Below are 17,219 nucleotides of genomic sequence, written 5' to 3' on the forward strand. Positions count from 1 at the left end.
GAGATAGGGGGATGTTTATTCTAAGCATATGAAGACATTCTTCAGAGTAATGGGCAGATAAGAACAATCTGTTCTTGTGAAGGTAACAGAAATAGGTGCTGTGGAGTGCTTAGAGTTTGGTTAAGCATTGAAGACACAATCTCCAATCATCCTGACTTTCATTCTACTACTGGACTTCAATAACTTAGGAAGAGAGAGAAAGACTGACAACTTTGTGCGATTTTGTTTCATTTAAATCTAATTCACCCAAGAAAGAGGGTCAGCTAGATGGGGCAATGGATAGAGCACCAGCTCTGAAGTCAGGAGGATCTGAGTTCAAATCTGGCCTCAGATATTTAACACTTCCTAACTGTGTGACCCTGGGCAAGTCACTTGACCCCAATTGCTTCAGGAAAAAAAAAAAAAAAGAGTAAAAAGATTACCTGTAATGTTGTTGGTCTTCTTTGAAAATAAAAGATGAACAACAAGGGGTAGAGACAAAATGTGAATTTGGGTGCTCTTTTCATGCTCATTTCTGTTTTCAAACATTTGAAAGGCTGTCATATGGACCAGAGAATGGGTTTATTCTTTCTGACCATAATAAGGCAGAATTTGTTTTTAAGCAGAAAATTACATAGAAGAAGATTTTGGTTTAAAAAGAAGTTTGAAACATCTCAAACTGTGTACAAATGGAATGCACTACTTGATGAGGTAATGGATTTTCCGTTACAAAAGGTTTTCATACAAAGATTAGATGACTATTGGTTAGTGCCTGTTATAGAAAAGATTCATGTTTTAGTCCAATTTAATTCAAGAAACTTTTTTTCACGAAAATGAATTTATTTATTGAATATATAATATTAAGTTTACTACATTTAAAGGACTGGATGAGGTACTAGGGATGTGTATTAAAAAAAAAAAAAAAGAAAAGAAAGAAAACACTTCTTGCCCTTCCCTTGCCCAGGGGATTAAAAGCTAGACCACATGATTTTTGCAACCTATTGCAATGTAAAGATTCTATGATTCTAAAATACACAAATTTCTTGGGGAAACCAGAAAGCAATCTGGCAGAAACTAGGTATAGAACAATATTTCCACTATTTACCAACATAAGTCCAAAATAGATGCATGACCTAGACATACAGGGACATATGAGTAAATTAATAGATGATGGAACCTACTGCCTGTCATATTTATGGATTGGAGAGGAATTTACAAATAAACAAGAGACAGAGAATATTGTAGGGTATAAAACTAGATAATTTTGCTAACATTAAATTTAAAGGTTTTTGTACAAAATTAATTATCAAATTATAACTGTTGTACAAAATGAAAGATTAAAATGAATATAGTCAAGATTAGAAAGAAAGCAGAAAATCCTGGGGATAATATTATAGTTTCTTAGATAAAGCTATCTTTTTTTATATATTTTTTATATTGAGCTAAATTTGTAAAAATAAGAGCCATTATTACTCAATTGATAAATGATGATCATTTATCAATTGAGGAATGGCTCTTATTTACAAAAATAGGCAGTTTTTTGAAGAAGAATTCAAAGCTCTCTCTCTATATATATAGTTATATGAAAAATTTCTCTAAATCATTGATTAGATGAGAAGAAATTATTAATAACTAGTGATTTGGGGAGATCCAAAGTTCCCCCTTTTTCCAAAGAACTCATTTCAAAAGTTTAAACTCTGATGGACATTTCTCATAATAAATTGGATTAACTTTCTTAATAATCTTCTACTCTACTAAAGTTTGGGAAGGGATAAATTCTACTATATTGCTCAAGGCTGGGTAAAAAGTAAAAGATATAATCAAAGTTCATTAAAATAGGTCCAGCCCTCATTGTAATATTCATTTCTCATTAATTGTTAACCAGTCAGCATTATCACTCTCAGGAATATCCTTCTTCAAAGAGCATATAAATTGTGAACTGACACCATTAGAGTTTTTGGCATTTGAGAATGACACTGACCCTTTTATTAACAACATGCTAGCCTTATTAATAAAGTGATAACTTATCCAGAAATCATGTCTCCCAAACTTTTAAAATGCCACATAGAGAAATGAATATTAAAACAATTTTCGGATACCTCACACTTACCTGATTAGCTAATGTGATGGAAGAAGAAAATGGCAAATTTGAAGGCAATATGGAAAAACTGGTAGAAATGTTGGTGAAAGTGTTAACTGATCCAGCCATTTTGGAGAGCAAGGAGAATTATATTGAAAGAGTTATAAAATGGTATATAACCTTTTGATCCAGAAATAAATATCACTATTGAGTCTCAAGGTGATCAGGGAAAAAGGAAAAGAATCTATATATTCTAAAATGTTTATAGCTGCTCTCTTTATGGTGGCAAAGAATTGGAAATTGAGGGGAGATCTATCAATTGGGGAATAGCTAAACAAGTTGTGGTATATGAATGTGGTGGAATACTATTGCACTGTAAGAAATGATGAGCAGCTTGATTTTAGAAAAAAACATGGAAATACTTACATGAAATATAGCAGGGTGAATTGGACAGAACCAAAGAGTACTGTGAATGACTTATTCTGGGCAATATGAATACTCAAATTAACTATGAAGAACTTAAGAAAGAAAATATTATCCACTTCCAGAGAAAGAACTGATATAATGTAATATATATTATAAGGTTCCATACACACACACACACACACACACACACACACACACACACACCTAAACACTTTCACACACAAATGAATATAAAAACATTGGGCTTCTTCACCACAGGGTTGGGGAGAGAGGAAAAAAATAACTCAGAGCTCAAAATGTAACTCCCAAAAATTTAAATGAAAATAAAAGAAAATACACAATTAGTCCCTTACAGAAGGAAAGATAATTTTTCACTTGCTTCTCAGTCTGCTCTAGGCATGAGAACATGTAGCTCCTTCTTTTCTTTAGCTTCATGACCTTAGTTTCTATTTTTAACTACAATTATTCACCCTTTCACATAGAGGGCTATCCAATAGCAGCTGAACTTCTCTATACTCCTTGAAATATTCCAGTCCCAAGGACCAAAAAATTGTCTGTTAAATTTTCTTTCAATGTCTCCTCCTTTTCATGATAAAAGAATGCTTGAAATACCTCTCTGCCTCCTTGTTTCTCCCCATCAGTTCTATTTTCCCCACCTTCTTCCTAAATTTTCTTTGCTTAAATGTCCTGTTCTGATTTGACCTCACATCTGTTCTAATTATAAAACTAGTACACAGGGTGACATATATTATTTCTTCAGGCTGGCTTCCAAACAGCATGACATGCCAACAAAGAATGTATGACAAATAAATTGCATCTGTGATAATGACAGGTTTCTTTTGCTGTAACACTTGATGCAAAACTCCAGCAGGGGGCAAAAGGAGCCATATTTTTAAACTGTGCACGTGGGTTCTTTGTTTGGCTCAAAAGACATTAGCATTTAGATCTAAATATTAGATTACTTAGATTAGCACTTAGATCTAAAAGCTTTATAAATCTTAAAAAATAATGTCAATGTTGTTTTGGCTAAAAATTATTTTAGTGTTGATAATTATTAGAGTTCTTATTTTAGATTATTATTAGAATTTAAATTATTATTCATATAGTCGAGGAGTTCTTAACTTTGTGTCATGGACCCCTTTGGAAGTCTGATGAAGCTCAAAGACTCCTTCTCAAAATTATGTTTTTCAGATGAAATGAAGTACGCAAGGGTTACAAAGAAAACTAATTGTATTGAAATAGTTATCTAAATATTTAAAGGAAAAAAAGTCCCACGGTTAAGAACCTCATATCTAGCCCCAGGTTAAGAATCTCATATCTAGTCCAATCTCTGTGTTTTTACAGATGAGGAAAATGAGAGGAGTGATTTGTACAGAATTACATGGCTAATTGCTGGGATAACACAGAGCAAAACTATGGTCTTCTAACTCCAATTTCAGTGATTTTTTTTTTTTCAGGCTGTTTCTCAAGCATCATAGCTACTAAGGAATTATTTCTTTTTTGTCTCTTTATCTTCAGTACCTAGATACTTAATAAATGTTTACTGAAATGTGAAATAGTTAACAAAAAAGGCAGAGAAGTGTTAAAGAAGCAGAACCAGAAGTGATGCGTCAGGCAAGTCAAAGAAATACAGAAATCAAAAGGAAGCATGTGGATAGGTCAATTTTCTGAGAATGACTTGGATTTTTAAACCATTAATTCTGCCATGAGCAATTTGAATATAAATTGAAACAAGCTATTTACTTGTATGACAGAGCACACAAGTGTTATTTTCTGACTATTAACATGTGTTCTCACTAAGGCCAGACTTTATTCACAGGACAAATTGTCTTGATGTTATTTGAGAAGCCTGGGTGATAATAATGGCTCACACTTATATAAAACTTTGAGAATTATAGTTTGCAGAGATTAGCAAGCTTACAACAAATGGACAGCCAGAAATATACAATGACTTCTCCCAGAAAGTAAAAGATAAAAGGAGGGTCTTTAATGTTATGGATAGATCTTCTGTAAATTTATTGGAAAACATTCATGGGTAGGAATCTTATAGGTCAAAACGTCAGGGAGAGGTTGAAGAGTGAATAAATAGTAAGAATATCAGCATTAATGAAATAATAGATTTAACAATTCAAGTCAACAAGCAATTTAGCATCTGCTAGGTACAAGGCACTACTAGGAGCAGAATATACAAATTTGAAAAACAACATGGTCATTGCTGTCAAGGAACCAATATTCTTAGCATGCATAAGATTTGTACTAAAATAACCATCATTCAAGGTAGAATGTAATGAGAAAGGAAAGGGAGGGAGGAAGAAGAGATCTAGACTGAAGGTATAAAACTCACAGTCATGGATTAAAATATAACTAGAAAATATTTAACAAAATAAATAAAAAATACAATAAAATAGATTAATATTACTTAGAATTCTTAATAAGCAGCCCACAGGAACCTTTCTGACAGATTATATTCCCTTCCCCTTATTTCTATTTGAGTTTGACTCCACTGATACAGACAAAAGTTAAGAGAAAATTTGAGAAGGGGAGAGATCATTTTCTGCTAGGGATATCAGAGAAAAAAATTCATAGAGAAGCCCATCAGTCAATAAGCACTTATTAAATATTTATTATGTGCCAGACACCATGCTAAGCATCGGGCATTCAAAGAATGACAAAAACCCAGAACTTGCTCTCAAGGAGTTCACATTCTAATGGTACAGACAATGCAAAAATACATACATATATGTGTATGTATATATGTGTGTGTACCCTACACACACACACACACACACACACACACGTGCAAATGTAAGGTCATTTCTGAGGAAGGCACCAAAGGCTTGCAGGTGGGGGAAGGGGACAGTATGGAACATGAGGAGGTAAAAGGCCTCTTGTAGAAAGTGGAATTTGAGCTGAGACTTGAAGGAAGCCTGGAAGCTACGAGGTGGAGATGAGGAAAGAAACTATTCTAGGCATGGGGACCAGCCAGTGAAAAAGCTTAGTGTTACATCTGAGGATGTTGTATCTGAGGAACAAGATGGCCACTGTTTCTGGATGGAAGAGTGTGTGAAGGGGAAGAGTGTGAGAAGACTAGAAAGGTAAGATATGACTCCTGAGCTTGGTGATGCTAGAAGGGAATGATTTAAATTAGGCAGAGAGACATAGGGAGATTGCCATCCAACCTTGGAGGGCTGCATGGAATGGAGAAAGGTCAGGATGATGAAACAAATGAATGAGGAAGTAAATGAAAACATTTAAGTAGTAAATATAAGTATTATTAAGTAGTAAATATAAGCATCATACTAAGTGCTGGGAATACAAATTAGTAAGTAGTAAATTTATGCATTGTACTAAGTGCTGGGGATACAAATATGAAAAAGAGGCAGTTCTTTTCTCAAGGAGCTCATCTGCTAAGATGGGGAGACAGCAGATGCAAGAGTCCCAGCTGCAAGGAGGAGGCAAAAGTCCTAAGGTTATACTGGCAGGTTAAGATGACATTGCTTAGGATTTGGAGAGTACTGAAAAACAGGATAGATGATAAGGCTCAATGGACTTTAGGACAGAGTGGCAGGGCAGATGGTAAGGATTGGTCATCTTCCATATTACTGGAAGGATTGTAGTTGATGACTCACAGCTCAGTGGTATGAATATCTATCGACTCTTCCTACCTGGCCTATCAGCACTCTGGGGATGGCTTATCTGTCCAAATTGTGGACTAATTTGACTAGAAAACAGAGTTTGAAAAAAGTAATATTGTGAAATAAGGCTACATCTGGAAACAGATGTTGGAGCATTTCAGACAACTAAGTGATTTACACTTTGTCATATCAACAATGAGAAGGTATTGAAGGTTTGGAGTTTTTTTTTTAAGTGGGATTATTTAGTTATTTTTGAGAATATATTTTTCATCAAGAATATTATTTTGGCAGCTTTGTGAGAATTGGATTGAAGGTAGGAGATAAAAGAAGGGAAAGACCAATGTGGAGGCTATTAGACATTCTGTAAGAAGTAATGAGGGCTTGAATTAGGATGATGTGAATGGAGAGATATTTTTGAAATATAATTCATATATTTTGGATAAATGTTTGACAATTGATTGGAGGTGAAAAGTGAAATGAGGAAGAGCCAAAAAGATAGTACTATCAACAGAAATAGTCAAATTGAGGAAGGACACAGATTTTGGGGGAATGCTATTGATTTTTAATTTGGTGCTTGTTAATTTTAAGAGGCTAGACATCTTAATGTCCAACAGATTCACTGAAAAATGAAGAATGGAATTTAGGAGACACACATTATATATATTAAAAAATGTAAAAAAAAAAAAAAAAAAGTCCTTTGCCTCATTTCTTTCTTATGTAGCTTTAATCACTGAATAAGTGGTTGCCCTAGTTACTGAGATCTAGTAAAGACCTTACCTTAAAAAGGCCAAACTCTTCCACTTTATCCAGGGCCATCTCTAGTCCTCCTGATCTCAATCTTGCTCTTGGACCCAGAAGGTTCTGAAGAAGAAACTGAGGCTCTTCTTATACAAATCCAATTCACTTGCATGTCATAGCATCATCTCCCTGATGTCATGGTCATTGTTCAGAATGAAGGACAAACAGTAACAACAATCTTTGTGTACATACACACACACACACACACACACACACACACACACCCTAAGTTCCATTCTTCATTTTCTGTAGGCCTATAATTATATATCTTCTGATATTTACAATACATACAATATAGATATAAGATCCCGATATGTAATACATATATGTATGTACACAAAAATTACATACATGATGTATATGATATTTTATATATCAAAAATAATCTGCATAGAGGTAATTGTAATTCTCCCTCTGAATAAGGGTATATAGAAACTGATCACTAAGGGGTATATCCATATCCTGGAAGAAAGGGGAAAAAATTAATCCACAAAAGAAGAGTGAAAAGGAAGGAAATGAGGAAGTAGCAGTGTCTTGGAAGCCAAGGGAAAAGCCATTAATTAAAGGGAAGCTAATTCAATTCAACAGATCTACTGTATATACACCTTGGTTCTAAGAACTGTGGAAGATATCAAGACAGATTTTTAGCCTTCTCGGAACATACAGCAAACAGGAAAATAAATGCATATAATAATTTCACATTGTGTACAATACCATATGAAGTGGGGAAAGTCAAACTGGGAATCAGGAAAAGTTTCATGGAAAAGGTGCATTTAAAGGATGAGCAAAGATGATTGGGGAAAGGGGAATTCCAAGCATACAGGGTTTTGGGATTTTGGGGAGACGGGGTCCATTTTGACTGGAGCAGTTTTTTTTCTGAAAAATGATGAGTTATTTCAGGAAAACTTTAACTGTCTAGAGGAGTTAAAAATGTCTAACAGGAAGGACTAGGACTTTGAGGACAGAGAATAAAAAGATCTTTGGTGACCTTGGAGGGAACAGTTTCATCAGATCAAAGAAGCAACCTTGTGTGATTTTGTGTAAATATTATTGTTCCATTTTATAGGAAGTCTCCGTAAGGTTGGTTGTCCTGTTCAAGGTCACACAGCCAGGAAGCTGTGGAGCGGGTCCCAAGGACAGTGGCCTTCCTGCCTTATGGGAGAGAGGCACCCATTTCCCTGCTCCAAAAGATCTTGGCATAAAAGACTGAAAGACCATAATTAGAGATTTATTTTTTTCTTGAAAGGAGAATACTTCATTGTGGTGGTTAATTTCCAAACATATCAAATAGATAGCCATCGGCAATAGCTTAAAATCAGTTATTTATTAGAACCTTCCTAGGAATTGCTAGCATTATGAAAACTGCTTTAAAACGTCTGCAAAACACTTTGCTTATCTCGTGTGATCCTCACAATGTCTCTGGGAGGTAAATGCTACCATTCTACAGGTGAGGAAACTGAGGCAGGCAGCGGAGAAATGACTCAATTAGCTACAGCCACGTTTCTTTTCCTATCAATCGTCCGACCAGGGTTTGAAGGTGTGGCACAGGGGAGGTCATTCTCTCGGAAGGGACTAACCCAGGTCGGGAGTGCGGAACAGACCAGCTCGGGCAAATTTCTCCTGCGTCATAGCTGCGGCCATCCCCGCACCGTCCTACCGGCCCCCGACCCCATTATATTTGCTCACTGAGGGGAGATGAATCCACGATATCCGACTTGCACTCGCCTTTGCACCAGGTTTTCCAAGTGGGCGTGGGCAGATGATAATTTAAGGGGGTGTGTGGGTGCACTCCTCCCCACTCGGGGTTTGTCCCCAGCCACGCCTCCCCCGCAGGTCCCGGGGCGCCCCTCAGCATTACCTAGTAGTGCTGTAGGTGCTCGCGCCCGCCCTTCTCCTTTCCCCTCCCCCGCCCCTCCGCTGGTCTGGCTCGGGGGCGCGTGCGTGGGCGCCCCTCCCACCTCCCGTGGGTAGCGGCCGGAAGTGGCACTTTCCCGGAAGGTTCGGAAGCAAACGCAACGGAACCGGCAGCGAGAGGGAGGCTCCTCACAGCCGCGGCCTGGGCCCGGGACTGGGCCCAACCGGGCCGGGGAAGGAAATGGCAGCCGGGGCCTGGATCGCCTGTTAAGCTGTTGCGGGGAGAGCGCTCCGTGGGGACTAGCGGCGGTTAGGGCATGGCCGGAATTGGGGCCCCAGCTCCGGGGGACTCTCTCCTGGGTCCGGAGGCCGATAGGGGCGCCGGAGCCTCGGCACAGCCTCCTCTGGCGCAGCCGCCACCGCCTCCGCCCCCTCCGCCGCCGCCGCTCTCGCCTCAGGGGCCGGCCGCGCCGGTAGCCTTGCAGCGGGAGCCACTGTACAACTGGCAGGCGACCAAGGCGTCGCTCAAGGAGCGCTTCGCCTTCCTCTTCAACACGGAGCTGCTGAGCGACGTGCGCTTCGTGTTGGGCAAGGGCCGCGGGGGCGCCGGGGCCGCGGCCGCCGGGGGCCCCCAGCGCATCCCCGCCCATCGCTTCGTGCTGGCTGCCGGCAGCGCTGTCTTCGACGCTATGTTCAACGGCGGCATGGCCACTACCTCGGCCGAAATTGAGCTGCCGGACGTGGAGCCCGCTGCCTTCTTGGCGCTGCTGAGGTGAGAGAAACCCGGCCCTGGCGGCCGGAAAGAGCCTCAGCCTGGGGCGGTGGTTGGCACGGGAGGAGAAAGTTTTCCCCGAGGGCCTGTCGGGATTGCGTCTTGTGGGGTTCTAGAGAACCTTTGACGCTTTCCCCCAGTAGTGGGGGTACGCCCTGTGTTCTGAGTTGGAAAGTGAATCTGCCCTGGGCAGCCCCTAGCCCGCGCCTCCTGTCAAGGTCGGGGAGCTACTACAGTCAGTATGCTTCCAAGGTGACTCGGCCCTTCCCACTCTTCTTAACATTTTTTGGCTCTTGGCTGGTGATTTCTGATTATTCAGTCATTTAACTTTGCCACGTATTTATGCCTTATGCTAAATTCTGGGAATGCAAAAAGAGGCAAAAGAGCCCTTGCCTTCAAGGAGCTTACACTCCAATGAGGGAGGAAACATGCAAATGAATCTACATACAGAACAGTCATAAATATGAATGATTGGACCTCTCCTGATCTGACTTGGGGAATCGTAGCCCCCATACATTGACTGCTAAAGTACTGTTCCCTTTCTAATTAGTCTTTAAAATGCATTACCGCTATTGTAATCCCGATAATTGTTGCTATTATGCACCGATTCAATGAAATTAAATCAGGGTGGGATATGTTTTCAGCTTTGAAATATAACTTTAAAGATGTTATGGCAAAAGAATAAATGTGATAGTTCCATTTTTTTCTTTTAATTTAGAAATGAATTGTGGGGTTATCTGATCAAAGAATTTGGAATTAGAAGGAACCTTATAAATAATTTAGCACAGTATCCTCATTTTACAAGTGAAGTACCTAAGGCTTGGGTAAAGTGACTAAAGTTACAGTAAACAAGTAAAAAAAAAATTGGCATTTGAACCCCTGCCCTTTAACCTCCCGCATACCTCTTGAATAACAATTAATTAATTTCTTAATTTTATCCTGAAAAAAGTTTGACTAATTTTAAATTCCAGGAGAATAAAATACTACTCTATTTTATTACTGTTAATTTAAGAGGATAAATTGTTTAAATTTGTTGATGAATAAATACTGAATTGAAAAAGTTGGGACATTTTTTTCAATGAGATTTTCAAGTTTTGTATCTCTGATTTAAAATACCTATAATGGTTTAATTATTAGGAGTTTAAAGCCTTTAAAATGAGTAAATTTGACTAATGTTTTAAGTACTCAGTACATGATATCAACATGTTTCACGATCAGTATAATTTTATTTTGATTTTTGAGGATGAAATTTCTCAGTTTGGGTGAAACTTAAAATTTCATAGAATTCTTTTTTTTTTTTTTTAAGAGCTCAAAATGATAGAGATTATTTAATCCCAAGGAAACTGAAGCAACTAATACTTTGTGAGAAAGAATACTTTGGAATTCCCTAATCTCCCATAAATCAAAACATATGTATAGTATTGATTTTCAATAGAAAACATAGCTTTGTCTTCACATTTTATTGCCATTTCACATATTTATGATAAAGTATCTTTATTTTAACAGAATATTAATTCAGAGTCCCATCACATTTTAGTACATTATTTCTGGTACTTTTCTTTCATTTATACAAGGATAAAGAATTTTCCAATTTCCCCTGGGAAATATTTCCAGAAATTTGTTCTATCAGTTTTTTGTTGCTAGAATGTAACTATTCTGGCCTGCTTAGTCTTCCTTTCATTACTAAGTTTCCTTTCCAGAACAATGTAATATGTATTACTATTCTACTTAAAGTTGGTTTGGTATTTGAGTATTCATCTCTCCAGTTTGGTTTTAGTTTTATGAATATTTTCCTTGATGAATTGTTTTCACATATGAATGCTGTACTTGTTCAGAGTGTTGGTTTGTATGTAATATCTGGTTGTTTACCTAGGTGAGGTGAACGTTGTATTTGAAGATAATTGGTATTGCTTTGTAATTGATTAGTCCAGAGTCACCTTCTAAATTGCTTTGCTAGCTATTAAGTTTAAACATCTTTCTTTAATTGATTGAGTATATTCTAACTTTTGTAATGTTCTCATTTGTAGTCATTACTAGAGTGGGTTAATTTGGTTTTGGTTCTTTACTTTTTTGATCTATTCTTACTGCCTACACCTCGATTGTTTGAATTGGTTGACTCATTGATTTAGTTGTCCATATTCTTCACCCATATTATGTTTTTGTCAGTGCAGTTAACGAATGGAAAACTCACATTTGCTGGATTGTAGCAAATTATATTTTCTTTGAGACAATTGGGATTAAAATGGTTTACCCAGGGTCACACAGCTAAGAGGTCTTAAGTGGCTGAGATCAGATTTGAATTTAAGTCCTCCTGACTTCAGGGCTGATGATCTATCCACTGTGCCACCTAGCTGCCCCCTACAACTAACATTTTCAATTAGGGTCGTAGTTTTTGTGCTATTGGTGATTTTTTAGTGCTATGTAATAAAATAGTATCTCTTTTTCTCATTTGTTCAGAATAAACATTATAGCATGCAGCATTTAACTGAATTCTAATTGTTTAATAATTTAGCATGAATATTTTGTGCACTTTGTGTCTTATGGTTTCTAGTTCAGTTGTGCTTTAAAAAAATTTTTTTTCTATTGAGTCAAATGCTGTTATTTCCCCCCAGTTGATAGCTTTAGCCAGTACCATTTTCCACTACTGTTGCTTGCTAAATCTTTTCTGTAAGGCTATGATATCTTACATATGTAGCTTTTTGTTTTATACTGAGCAGTCTTTTCTGGAATAGGTCAATAATAGTGTTTTTTTAAAAATTATTATTATAGCTTTTTATTTACAAAACATATGCATGGGTAATTTTTCAACATTGACCCTTGCAAAACCTTCTGTTCCAAATTTTCCCCTCCTTTCCCCCACCCCCTCACCTAGATGGCAGGTAGTCCAATACATGTTAAATATGTTAAATTATATGTTTAAAGTAATAATGCCTTTAATACTCATTTTTCTGTGACTGTATAGTATTGAGGTTTTTTTTTATGGCTGCTCTTTTATCTCTTAATTCTTCAGTTTTTTGTTTGTTAAAGAAGTGTCTTGATATTTGTGTTCTAGCCATATTATCTATAATGGATCCAAGAGAGATGAGAGGCCTTATTTAAGATCGTACAGCTAATTTGTGATAGTGGGACCAGGCCCACTGACTACTACTATACTAAACTTGTCTCTGTCTCTTTTTGAGGCAGATAGATGATATGGTGGGGTGTTGGTAAAAGTTTTAATCATTTGGATTTGAGGACAGAACAGACTTGTTGATAAATTATTCTTTTTATCTCCCCTTTTAAAAGTGGCCAATGATGTACTTTTTGTGGTAGCAAAAAAACTGGACACAAAATCAAGTAGGTAGCCATTAATAGTGTAATGGCTGGACAAATTGAAGTATGTGAATGTAATAATAGTATATATATTGTAATGTAATAAAGAATGTGATACAATAACAAACAACAAATATGGGGAATTGAGAAAATAAATGTATGGGATCACATTGTATGAACTGATGCTTTATGAAGTAAACATAATCAGAGAACCGAATAAGTAACAGCAGTAACAAAGTAAAAGAACTGCTTAATTGTGATTGACAGCTTAAGTGTGATTAATTATATCTTGACCCTGAAGACCAGATGATGAAATATTCCTTTCTCCTTTGGGAAAAGGTGGAGCATCTACATAAGTTGCATAAACTTTCAAATATGAGTTGCTGATTGTTTAGGGTTTTTTTTTTTTTTTAAAGCTTTTTTTCTGTTAAAAGAATGGGCTCAGTGAAAAGGGAGGTAAAAGAATTAAGCTATAAATACAAGGGCATCAAAAAATCTTTAAAAAATAAATGAGAATATATTTTTTAAACTGCATTTTGAATGTATTAGTTCAGAGTATGTAATTTTTAGTTTTAATGTGAGGGAGTCAGGAAAACCTTAGTTTAAACCCAGCCTCAGACTTTAGGTTTGTGATCCTGGGCAAGTCATTTCAACCTCTATCAGGTTCCTCAATTTGTAAAATGGGGATAATAATTGAAACTCCTTAGTCAGATTATTATGAGGATCAAATGAAATAATCTTTTGTAAGGTGATTAGCCTACTGCTAGGCATATAATAGGCAGTATATAAATGTTTATTCTCTCCTGCATCCTTCATTCCTAAATATCCTTGAAATGATTTTGCTTACTGGGGTCTCTCACCAAGTTTTTTATATAGTGTGTTTACTGCCCACTGCTTTTGTATATTCTGTGAGTATTACTCCTCATAATTTTCTAGTAGATTTCTCTATGACAGTTGTTACAAAATAGTTTAAAGTCTAAATCAAAAGGGTCAGATTCACAAGGGGTGAATGCCTATCCCACATAGGCACCAAAATTCCCTAGTGATGGAATGAGATTAAAATGTAATGGGGAAATGTTTAAGAAAATAAAAAACCCAATAAAACAATGTTGATTATACTGCCAGCAGGAATCTCTTTCTGTTTGAGTTTGAAACAACTAGTCTGAATTATCAAAATTTTGGTTACTGATTTTCATGCCATTTCTTCTCTTTTGCGTAGATAGTCAGATATTTACTGATTAAGAACCTTTTTTGAGTCTTTTGTTCTCATTATTAGTGCAGTTGATTTATTTTGGCTTAACTTTTGTATGACTTCTATAGATTTCATTGATTTTTCCCTCATCTTTATTTCCTTTTTCATCATCAGTAACTAATTTGATTAAGTTAGAATTGAGTGATTTCAATTATATGGCATATCTTTTTATGATTTTTATTCTTTTTTGTATCACTATATTAATTTTGACCTTGTTTTAAGAAGTACAGAGATGACTGATTTAACAAGTTATTTACTTTACACATCTCAGATTGGCTAAGATGACAGGAAAAGATAATGATAAATATTGGAGAGGATGTGGGAACAATACATTGTTTGTGGAGTTGTGAACTGATCAAACAATTCTGGAGAGCAATTTGGAACTATGACCAAAGGGCTATCAAATTGTGCACATCCTTTGATCCATCAGTGTCTCTACTGGGTTTGTATCTTAAAGAAGTCATAAAAAAGGGGAAAGATCCACATGTGCAAAAATGTTTGTAGCAGCTCTTTTTGTGGTGGCAAGGAAGTAGAAACTGAGTGGATTCTTATCAGTTGAAGAATGGTTGAATAAGTTATGGTATATGAATGCTATGGAATATTATTGTTCTATAAGAAATGATCGGCAGTATGATTTCAGAGAGGCCTGGAGAGATTTAACATGAATTGATGCTGAGTGAGCAGAACCAGGAGATTATTGTACACAGAAACAACAAGATTATATGAAGATCAGCTCTGATGGACTTGGTTCTTATCAACAGTGAGATGATTATAGTCAAATCTAATAGACTTGTGATGGAAAGAGCCATCTGCATCCAGAGGGAGGACTATGGCAACTCAGTGTGGCTTATAGCATAGTATTTTTTTTTTTTTTACCTTTTTTGTTATTTGCTTACTTGTTTTTTTTTTTTTCTTTCTCTTTTTTCCCCCCTTTTGATCTGATTTTTCTTGTGCAGCATAACAAATGTGAAAATGTTTAGGAGAATTGCACATGTTTAACATATATTGGATTACTTGCTGTTTAGGGGAGGAAGGAAGAAAAATTTGGAACATAAGGTTTTGCAAGGGTAAATGCTGAAAACTATCTTTGCATGTTATTTTGAAAAAAATAAAAAGCTATTATTTAAAAAAAATTAGAAAACTTTAAAATTTAAGGTAATTCAAATTGGAAAATCAAATCTTTGATTGAAATAAATTTATCAAGAACAAATCCAAAGAAGTTAAATTATTCAGAACTCAGCTTACTCTTTTGCCCTCAACCTTTCTTCTCTTCTTAACGTCCCTATTTTTGTCAGATACCACCATTACCCTTTCAGTCACTCTGGTTTGGAACTGTGGAGTCATCCTCTCCTCTTCTCCTTTACTGTTTGTGTTTCATCAGTTGCCATGTCTTCTTGTTTCTGCTGCTGTGCTGCCTCTATCTCCTTCTCCACTTTCACAGTCATTTGCACTGGTGTAGACTAGGATTTTAGCTGTGAAAAGGTTGAGCTATCTAGAATAATAGCTTGAAAGCACAGGACTATCTAGTGTGGGTTTTTTTCTTCCTAGGAAGGAAGAAACTTGGTTTTATTTGTGAGTGGATCACAGAAAAGTTGCCAACAGAAAGAGAGTAAATGAGGATTATTAATGGTGAGAAGGCTCAATCAGAATATTATAAAGGAGAAAGAAGTATGGAGCAACTAAGGTCAGAAGGATTGGGTTGGGAGGCCTGAGTAAACAAGAAGGTTTAGAATATGCTGTAGTAGTAGTAGTAGTAGTAGTAGTAGTAGTAGTAGTAGTAGTAGTAGTAGTAGTAGTAGTAGTAGTAGTAGTAGTAGTAGCAGCAGCAGCAGCAGCAAAGTAGTAGAAACAAAGATGCCCATCAGTTGGAAAATAGAATATGAATGTAATAGAATATTACTGTGTTGTAATAAATATTGTGACCAGTACAGAAGAACAATGGTAAGTCTTACATGAACTGATAAAAAGTGAAGTAGGCTAAACCAAAAAAAATATATATACAATGAGTCTTAGCAATCTTCATGGAAAGAACTAATGGAAATTGAATGCCATTGAAATCATAATGACCTTGCTTGGCCTTAAGAAGAAATTTATTATCTTTTGACGTTTTTTGTATTCCCATCTCTTAGCACAGTGTCTTACACATAGTAGGCCTTTAACAAATGTTTATTGAATGAAGAATTTTAAGAAAGCACTTTTTCTATTCTTTGAAAAAATCTTTTTATGATGGGAGTGGGAACGTTATCAGATTTAGTTGATGTGCTGGTTAGTGATGTGAAATTTTTTGATCTCTTATTTGTTGTAAGGAATGACTCAAGGAATATTGGAAGGATATGGAGAAATATGTTAGAGGAAAAAGGTATCAATATAATACCAATATAATAAACACACTGAATTGATTTTCATCTATAATGAATTCATTTATCTGGGGCTTAAGATGAATTATAGTACATGTCAGTTCAGGGATTTTCAAATAAGTTGGGCTGTATTCAAGGTATATAAAACACCTCATATCTTAGGTACTACTCAGTGCTACAAACATTTTAGTGGTTTAAGAACATAATAAGAGATGACAACACCACCTTCATTACATATGTGAACAGACCTTATAAATGGACCTGTAGTCTTACCCATCATTACAGATTCTAGAGACTTCATAGTACTACAGTATTCAGTGATAACAGTAGTCATCCATGAAACTTTACATAATAGTATATCCTGATAACTAAAATGGAGAAGGGAATAATGCATTTTAGGTAGATTTAAATAAAGTAATCATTAAACATTTTTAAGCTTGGACATTTGAAAAGAAAAAGTGTTTTTTCTTGTTGGTTTTTACACAGTAAAATGTTTCTGTAAGTAACTTAGAAGAACATTAACGAGGGGGTGTCAGGAAAGGCCTCGTGTAAGAATTAGCACTTGAAGTACACTAGAATCTAGGGATTCTAAAAACAGAAGTAGAGAGGAGAGAAAAGGGGAAGGGGGACAGAGGAAAGAGATAAGGAAAGGAACTAGACAGCACTTGGGAAATGAAATATTTTGTATGGGGAACAGCAAATAAGGAGGCCAGTTTATCTGGCATGTGGAAATTTCTGGAGTTGAAAGATTTAG

General features: G+C 36.3%; 1 protein-coding gene across 2 annotated transcripts in view; it reads left to right on the forward strand.

Moving 5' to 3' along the window:
- The window catches only part of HDGFL3 (HDGF like 3), a 190,152-nt gene that overhangs the window by 147,143 nt on the left and 25,790 nt on the right, over positions 1-17,219 (forward strand). Inside the window, exon 1 of one of the 2 annotated variants that reach the window (XM_051981180.1) lies at positions 9,002-9,544. The exons of the other annotated variant lie outside the window; for it this stretch is intronic. Within the exon in view, the coding sequence (XP_051837140.1) occupies positions 9,090-9,544 (455 nt within the window). The 5' untranslated portion in view covers positions 9,002-9,089. Of the gene's footprint in view, positions 1-9,001; positions 9,545-17,219 lie in introns of those variants that run through there. 2 annotated transcript variants of the gene reach the window in all.

Source organism: Antechinus flavipes, chromosome 2, assembly GCF_016432865.1.
Source record: "Antechinus flavipes isolate AdamAnt ecotype Samford, QLD, Australia chromosome 2, AdamAnt_v2, whole genome shotgun sequence".
Taxonomy (NCBI): domain Eukaryota; kingdom Metazoa; phylum Chordata; class Mammalia; order Dasyuromorphia; family Dasyuridae; genus Antechinus; species Antechinus flavipes.